Here is an 8652-nt window from a genome sequence, read left to right as displayed (position 1 = left end):
CATGTTTCAAAGCCCCCCACCCCTACCTTCACCTCCAAGTACCCTGAGCTCTCTTTGCAAAGCCATACGAGCAAGCAGGGCACTTGCTTTACTTACTTAGCTGGGAGTGCTTGTCTGGAACGTGAACGTGAATACTGGGTGCTGACTTCCTTCCTCAGCATTTGCTATGCTGTCATTTATGCAATCTGTGAAACAAAAAGCACAAACCTTACTGAAAATGTTCCAGCAGCTTCCCCTTCAACAGCCACCCTGGTAGTCGTTTTCTAAATAGCTACTGCCATCTAGTGGACAAAGATGTCTTTACAGCCACATATAGACCACATACAGAGAAAATTCTCAACCTTTCCCGTTTAGTACCACCAGTCACTCCATTCCACCTTAACAGACTCCAAGGGGCTAGTTTTCCTATGAAAGCATTAGACCTGGAAAATTACAGATATTCAATATTGTTTGAGCAAAGGGATGTTTTCAGGCATTATCATTTTATGTCTATTGCATTTTTAGGCACTTAAATATTACCTAATATTGTTGGGAGTAAACGTATTGCTATGGCTTTGAACACAATTTTTCCCTTAGTAATTTAGAAGTGCAGCAATTAAACTCGAGTAAAAACTGAGCTATGGTAATAGATGCAACACTTACACTCGAGTAAAATTTGAGCTATGGTAATAGAAACACATTTTAAAACACAGCCATGTGATGGCTAAGTAAGTTCAGCTGAAACCAGTACATAACTCTTGAAACTGGACATGGAGATTGAAGGACAGTGAATTGTTTGTTCCCTTTCCCAACCAATCCAGTTGGAGCCCTGTGCAAAATTTAAGAACCAGCCATCTAGGGCCATGACATTTCCTCTTATGACTACAATCTCCTTACAATTAATTCTGCAAAATTAAGTTTTTGCCACCCTAAATAGATTGATGTATACAAGCTAGACCATACTTCCATTCTTCCCTTATTAAGGTTGTTAAGATAGTAAATGGAAGTCATTTGCTAACTCTAAACTGAATGGAAAGTGGCAAATATGGCAAATATACTGGTCCTCTGGCTACTTCCTCCGCATCTTTCAGCTTCCTCTATCTTGTACTTCTTGCCAGCATTCCCCACAATAACTATGCCACCTTGTACTTTGTAATTGTCCTGTTTTGTACACATCAGCCTCTCCCACTACCATACAATCAAGCTAGAACACGTTTTTCCCAGCTTTTCTATCTACTCTTATGAGAGCTTAGCTAACAGCAGAAACTTAAGAACAAAGACACGAGTTGCTAGGATCCTTCAATATGCAGATTCCTAGACTTCTTGCAAAAGGTGAAACTCCAAGTGTGAATCCGCAAGTACTGAAAAAAACACCTGACATTAACTCAAAACAGAAATTACCAGAGTAATTAAATATACAATTACATGTATTTTGAGATTATGGAACTCCACGGACTTAAAAAATTTCCTGTAAACTTGAATCCCATATGCCCTGTTAAAATGAGGGGGTGCTTCGTAGCTTACTATGTTGCCACTTAAGGGTAAAAATAAGGGTCTTGGAGTAAAGTCTGAGAATGTGAATACCTGGATCCCCTCCCCCATGTATGATTTGAGGTTACTCAACTTCTGGACCTTAGTGTCATTTGTAAACCTTCCTGTTCAGGTTAACTGAGAAAATCTGGCAAAGCGAACTACCCTCATGCCAAGGCTCTATTTTCTGTTATACAGGCCTGGCAATGCACTTTCTCTGATCTGCATAAGGGAAACGCTGCAGCTCTTCTCCAATTTCATTTTCACTGAAATTCAGGTATATAGCTTGGAAGTTCAACAATTTGCAATGGCCACCACTGTTGATCTTCAATGGGGCTAGGTCATGTGCTAATTTTGTACTCATCACATGATTCCCACCCACTGCTTACCAAGATCCCGATTTCAAAGATATAAAACTAATATAAAACCCAGGCCAAATTGTCATCAAAGAAGGTGAATAAAAGGAAAAACCACATGCAAATTTTATATACTCAGACCTTCCTCAAAGATTATGCATTACTTCAGATTTCATTTGTGACCTTTGGAGGAACACATAGAACCTCAATCATACATGGCACTGCAACTTCCCCAGGACTCCAAACATTACATACACTGTTAGGTCTCTAAGGCACATCTAGCCAGTGTTAGGAACCTGTTAAAAATCAACTTCAGCTATTTCAGCTATACTCAAACTGAACTAGGCTAGGCTAAGGCTGTTCAGTCATGCAGTTATAGAGCATAAACTGTAACCTAAGATACCTTAACCATGCTATTAGTTGGGTACTTCTAAACTGACCACCGATTTGGGCCACTTGGCCCCATCAGACCTTAGAAAACTCTTGACAATCACCTTTACCCATGTTTCATGCTTTAAACAGACCCACCAGGGCAGTGACACACCCAATTGTTTCACAGGACTGATTCCAAGAGAGAGCACCTTTAACATGCAGCTGAACAGTTTGCTAAAACCTGGATCTTAAGTTCATTAATGACAGTAACCCAGGAAAGCACCAGAGACCAATACAGTTCTTTGCTCCAAAGCAGTTATCTAAAAAGCAGTCCACTGTAGATTTGGTAAAGACTGCACTCAAGCCCACCTTCTACACCTCTAGCCTTAAGCTCATCTGAGTTAAGGTTGTTAAGTTGGACATCAAAATTAAAGGCTCAATGCTTTTTGCCTTTAGTTCAAGGGTGTGAAGGATCTTGACCTAATAGCCAGTTCTGCATTATAACCCAGCCCTTGAGAATAGTAAAACCTACCCATAGAAAACAGAGGCTTAAGAGACACTACCTGTACTTAGCTGTCACCTTTGTACTCCCATAGGTTCACAATTCTATGCACACTGAATTCTGGCTATTCTCTTGCTCAGAGTAGCTGTAACTGAACCCTCGCATTTGTGATCTAGATAGTAAAATGTTTTGAATTCCTATTTGTACTTCCCAAGTTTTGCCCAACTGTGAGATTTCCATTACTGCTATTTGAAGTTCAGATTGAGCACTTAAATAGTAATTGCCTGATGCCAAAAAGCCAAACATTAAAAATCTTCCTCGGTCATTTGTCTAAGTTCAAACACCTTCAGACCCAGATAGTTTTGTGTGATTCAATGGGCTCCAGCACCCCCAAAACAAATGCTATCTGCTGCCCTTATAAAGCATGGAGTCAGACAATTTTTTGCCAATTTTAAATAATTTTATTTAAGACATTGCATTTTCCACTTATAATATACAGTGCTTATAAAGTGCAATGTTATTTCCTTTCCCTGTGCATATATTCAAGTATCAAGAATGCCCAGTTAACTTTAGCAGCTTAACTTAAAAACTGCCATTTAAAACTGCTACAAATTTGGGTCCTTCAATGTTTTGTGTGGAACAATGCTAAATTCTATTCAGGTTGGCTTAATCAACCTCTTCAATGGTAGGCCCAGAGGAGGCACCTCCAGATGGAGGAGCTCCACCCCCAGGGAAGCCCCCAGGCATTCCTCCTGGCATGCCCCCTGCACTCTGGTACAGCTTGGTAATGATGGGGTTGCAGACTTTCTCCAACTCTTTCTGTTGATGTTCAAATTCTTCCTTCTCTGCAGTCTGAAAGGAAAAAAATACCTTATTACAAATTTTCAAATTACTTAGTTATCTTTAAGCCTGATAGAATCTGCTAAGGCACTAGACAAGAAAACTGCAGTGGTAATATTTAAGTCTTGACTATACATGAAATTTGGGCCACTCAGACATCCAAGGAAGGAACATGCCAACATCTGGTGATTCTGGTGGAAACCGCGAATGTCTGGACCATTCATCATTGTGACCCAAGTTTGTAAATCCATCTACCTTAACTTTTGCTAAAGCCCTAGCACCTCACCCTCAATTTTAAGTAGTAATTACAGACCTGGTTTTTATCAAGCCAGTTGATAATTTCATTACACTTGTCAAGAATTTTCTGCTTATCCTCATCATTGATTTTCCCTTGAAGTTTTTCATCTTCAACTGTTGCTTTCATGTTGAATGCATAAGATTCAAGTGAATTCTTGGAAGACACCTTGTCCCGCTGCTTCTCATCTTCAGCTTTGTATTTCTCAGCTTCCTGGACCATGCGCTCAATGTCTTCCTTGCTCAAACGCCCTGGGAAGTTTAATCAATAAATTTAAGCATGATTAATACTCATACTCTATTACCTATTACACTGCAATTCCATTAAGAAATTAAGAATAATCATCTGGCTTAATACCCTTGGGCAGGAATGTTTAGAAGAACAGAACCATTATGACCCAAGTTATAAATACTAGGTAACAGTACCATATATTCAAAGTTGTGCCTAAACTTACCTTTGTCGTTAGTGATAGTGATCTTGTTCTCTTTTCCTGTACTCTTATCAACAGCAGAGACATTGAGGATGCCATTCGCATCAATGTCAAAAGTGACTTCAATCTGAGGAACACCACGAGGGGCAGGTGGTATGCCTGTGAGTTCGAACTTGCCAAGCAGGTTGTTATCCTTGGTCATGGCACGCTCACCTTCATAAACCTTGGTAGGAAAGAGATTACTGGGCAATTACAAAGGCTACTGACTATTCTTGTTCTAGATTTGTCCAAACATTAGTTAGGTAAGACTGATCGCTCAGACATCCAAGGAAGGAACTGGCCAACACAAGATGACTTCTGGTGGAAACTACGAATGATTTTACAGTCAATCATCACAGCAGGAACAAGTCTTCCCCCAGTGTTCATAGGATCTTACATGAATATAAAAACATACCTGAATGAGCACACCAGGCTGGTTGTCAGAGTAGGTAGTGAAGGTCTGTGTCTGCTTGGTAGGAATGGTTGTATTGCGCTTGATGAGGACTGTCATGACCCCACCAGCAGTCTCAATGCCAAGGGAAAGAGGCGTGACATCCAACAGCAGCAAATCTTGAACATTTTCAGATTTGTCTCCAGACAGAATGGCTGCCTGGACAGCTAGAATAAAAGGAAGCCAGTAATTAAAAAAAAAAAAGAAGCCTAACAACTTATCTTACTACCAAATTATCTATCGCTCAGACATCCAAGGAAGTTGGGCCATCATTAGCTAAGCTTTTGGTGGAAACTACGAATGTTTAAGGATCATTCATCACAGCGAGTCTGTCGTGGGCCCTGGGAAAAGGCCACCTGTTAGAACTGATTTACCAGGATAATGGGATTCTTACCGGCACCATAAGCAACAGCCTCATCAGGGTTGATGCTCTTATTCAGCTCTTTTCCATTGAAGAAGTCCTGCAGAAGTTTCTGAATCTTGGGGATTCGGGTAGAACCACCTACTAGGACAATATCATGGATCTGGGATTTGTCTAGCTTAGCATCCCGCAGGGCTTTCTCCACGGGATCCAGAGTGCCACGGAATAGGTCAGCATTGAGTTCTTCAAACCTGGCACGGGTAATGGAGGTATAGAAATCAATTCCTTCATAGAGTGAGTCAATCTCAATACTGGCCTGGGTACTGGAAGAGAGCGTGCGTTTAGCCCGCTCACAAGCAGTGCGGAGACGACGGACAGCCCTCTTGTTCTCACTGATGTCCTTCTTATGCTTGCGCTTGAACTCGGCAATGAAATGGTTGACCATTCGGTTGTCAAAATCTTCTCCACCTAAGTGGGTGTCTCCAGCTGTAGATTTGACCTCAAAGATTCCATCTTCAATAGTGAGGATGGACACATCAAAAGTGCCACCTCCTAAGTCAAAGATAAGCACGTTCCTTTCAGCTCCAACCTGCAAATTAAATCAGAAAACAATTACTCTGGTCAAATTTCTGATGGCTTGAATCCACCTATAACTTACATATGCATCACAAACAGCCCATACCTTTTTGTCTAAGCCATAAGCAATAGCAGCAGCAGTTGGCTCATTGATGATCCTGAGTACATTGAGACCAGCAATAGTTCCAGCATCTTTGGTTGCCTGACGCTGAGAGTCATTGAAATAAGCAGGTACAGTGACAACAGCATTGGTAACAGTCTGGGAATAAGAAAAACGGTTAAAGTCAAACTCTGATAGTCATCTGGTAAACGTCAGCAGCCCCATGATTACTGTCTCCTTGGGCATGCACTTCAGGTACAGCAATTACAGAAACCCAGTGAAAAAAATGGTATTGTCACCGAGGTTTGATAGCTGTTTTAACTGTACTCCTGGTCAAAATTCCCCATTTGTCAGGGAACCTGGTACTGATTGGCTGTAATCTCCAGCACTATTGTGCACCACTCACCTTCCCTAGATAAGCTTCTGCAATTTCCTTCATCTTTGTCAAAACCATAGATGACACCTCCTCCGGATAGAAACTTTTTGTCTCTCCCTTGTATTCCACTTGGACCTTGGGCCTGCCAGCATCATTCACCACCATGAAGGGCCAATGCTTCATATCTGATTGGACAACTGCATCATCAAATCTACGTCCTATAAGACGCTTGGCATCTGTAAAAGGTTACCAAATGCAAACATCTCGTTACCTTGAGTTTTCCAATAAAAACCTCCCAGTCCACCAACACTACTCAAATAACAAGACTAAATGCCTATCAACCCAAGGCCATAGTAAATGCATCTGACTTCTGTATAGCCTAAGTTTTTTCCCTGGCACGCAGAGATACCTCAAATTATTACCGTAACTATAAAGTTACTTAAGCTTTTATTCTCAGGGCTTTCATGGCTGCCTTACGTTCGACAGTTTCTCAAATTACATGCTGCCACTTTAATTCATGCCAAATCTTCCATTAGCAGCTTACCAAAAACCGTGTTAGTGGGGTTCATTGCAACTTGGTTCTTGGCAGCATCACCGATCAATCGTTCGGTATCAGTAAAGGCGACATAACTTGGGGTGGTTCGGTTTCCCTGATCATTGGCAATTATTTCCACTTTCCCGTGCTGGAAGACACCCACACAAGAGTAGGTGGTGCCAAGATCAATGCCAACGGCAGGTCCCTTAGACATAGTTGCTGTGGAAAAAAATGCAGTCCGAGTTCTATAAACCGACTCAACACTTAAAAACAGATTGTTTCTCTAGTCAGATTATCAAAGCACGACCAGCCTGGCCAAGAAAACGATACTTAGCATCCCCCCCAGAAGCACTGCGCTTATCTGAAAAGCACGAGGGCGGGCGAGGGTCGCAGCGAATAAAGCTGCAGTGGAGGTGGCCGTGCCAACCGCAGCGGAGCCCTCCCCGGCTGAGAGAGCGCTGGCCCGGAGGGTGCGCGACACGGCGGAGCACATGGTCTCCAGCCCGGCGCCCCGTCTCCCCCATCCCCACGACCCCGTGCTCCCGGAGGTACATAACACGCCCGGCTGAACGCGCTCAGAACCCCCCTCCATCTTGGGAGGCGCCCATAGCGGCTTCCCTTTCTACGGGTGGTGCTGTAGGAACAGCCCGTCTCGGAAGGGAGCCAAGGAACGGCCAGTTCCAAGGCGCTCGCTCACTTCCGCACGCCGAGCGCGGATGCGGCCCCGGCCCGCTCCCCGCCGTAGCAGCACCGGGCCGCTGCCACCGATCGGGGCAGGAGGATCGCCGCGCGCCGTCTGCGTTACAGGCTCCGAAACCTCCGGGCCGCCGCAAAGACGTTTAACGCGGGAAACACACCCAAGATTGTGCCATGGGCTTAGAGCAGAAGCCTTACCTGGAGTGTCAGCTCGGCTCAGAGAAAATACAGCAACCTAATAGACTACCGCCGCGTTCAATGAGACCGGTTTCCGCCCGCCACTCTGTCTCTTATACCCTGCCTCAGAACCTTCCAGAAGGGACCCACCCCTGCCGGCTGCCCATCATACGTCCTTGACCAATGGGCGTGCGGCCGCTCTACAAGCCCCAATGACTAACCCGGCTCTACCTCTCGGCCTCGCCCCCTCCCGCCCCATCCCGCTCCTCCTCGCGATGACGCACTCACCGCAGCGTTCTGGAACTTTCATTCTCGCCCCCGCTTCCCGGACGGCCAGAGACAGGGAGGGAGGGTGGGGCCCAGATAGCCCGCGCGCGGGAGTCCTCAGTCACCTCAGGCCACCGGAGAGGGCGCGCCCGCCTCTGCGCATGCGCTCCCCAAAAGCGCGGGCGGGGCAGGACGGAAGGAGGAGGAATAGGGGCGGGCAAACTTGGAAACAGCCAATGACAGCAGCGGTAGCTGCGATCTGGATCCGTGCGGTATGGGAGGACGGATGCCGCCGAGCCTGAAGGGCGGGGTCCGGACCGGGAAGCCCGGGAGAGAAAACGGAAGTGGAATGAGGACAAAATGGCCGCGAAGGTTGTCGTGCCCCTCCCCCGACCAGGGTCCGCACTCGGTTCCCGTCAATCCTCCGGCGCTGTAGACGATCCTCTAGGCCCCTTTGCCCCGGTTTTCATATACCCACGCTACGCAGAGAGTGTATTTTGGGCTAGGGCTGCCCCTGGAGGGCGGGGCGAAGGTTTCGCACCCCCACCGCCCTGCCGGGCGCTGCTAATGCAACCGTCCGGGGGCACCCAGATTTGGGACTGGAGGGAGCCGCTCGGCCGCCGCGGGGCGGGAGGGGAGAGCCAGGCAGGCTCCAGAGCCCACCGTTCACTAGGGCAGCGGGCGATCGGCGGCCTCCGGCGCGGACGTTGGGCGAGTTCCGACAGTGTGTCCGGTCCCTTAGCGAAGTAAACGGCCGAACCCGCTTCCCT

The 8652-nt window shown here is 45.9% G+C and overlaps 1 protein-coding gene and 1 non-coding gene across 2 annotated transcripts; both read right to left on the bottom strand.

The window, feature by feature from the left end:
- Nucleotides 1-3177: 3177 nt before the first annotated feature.
- Nucleotides 3178-7786, bottom strand: HSPA8 (heat shock protein family A (Hsp70) member 8). Its single transcript, XM_036992604.2, has 9 exons — nt 7637-7786; nt 6752-6961; nt 6238-6443; nt 5838-5990; nt 5189-5744; nt 4759-4961; nt 4329-4527; nt 3893-4125; nt 3178-3591 (listed from the first exon to the last, which is right to left on the bottom strand). The coding sequence occupies exons 2-9, from the start codon at nt 6954-6956 to the stop codon at nt 3406-3408; spliced, it is 1941 nt and encodes a 646-aa protein (XP_036848499.1). The 5' UTR covers nt 6957-6961; nt 7637-7786; the 3' UTR covers nt 3178-3405.
- Nucleotides 5035-5121, bottom strand: LOC118967390 (small nucleolar RNA SNORD14). Its single transcript, XR_005054377.1, has one exon. It is a non-coding gene; the product is annotated as a small nucleolar RNA SNORD14 (small nucleolar RNA).
- Nucleotides 7787-8652: the final 866 nt, after the last annotated feature.

Source organism: Manis javanica, chromosome 6, assembly GCF_040802235.1.
Source record: "Manis javanica isolate MJ-LG chromosome 6, MJ_LKY, whole genome shotgun sequence".
NCBI classification, from domain to species: domain Eukaryota; kingdom Metazoa; phylum Chordata; class Mammalia; order Pholidota; family Manidae; genus Manis; species Manis javanica.
This window is presented reverse-complemented; position numbering and strand designations above follow the sequence as displayed.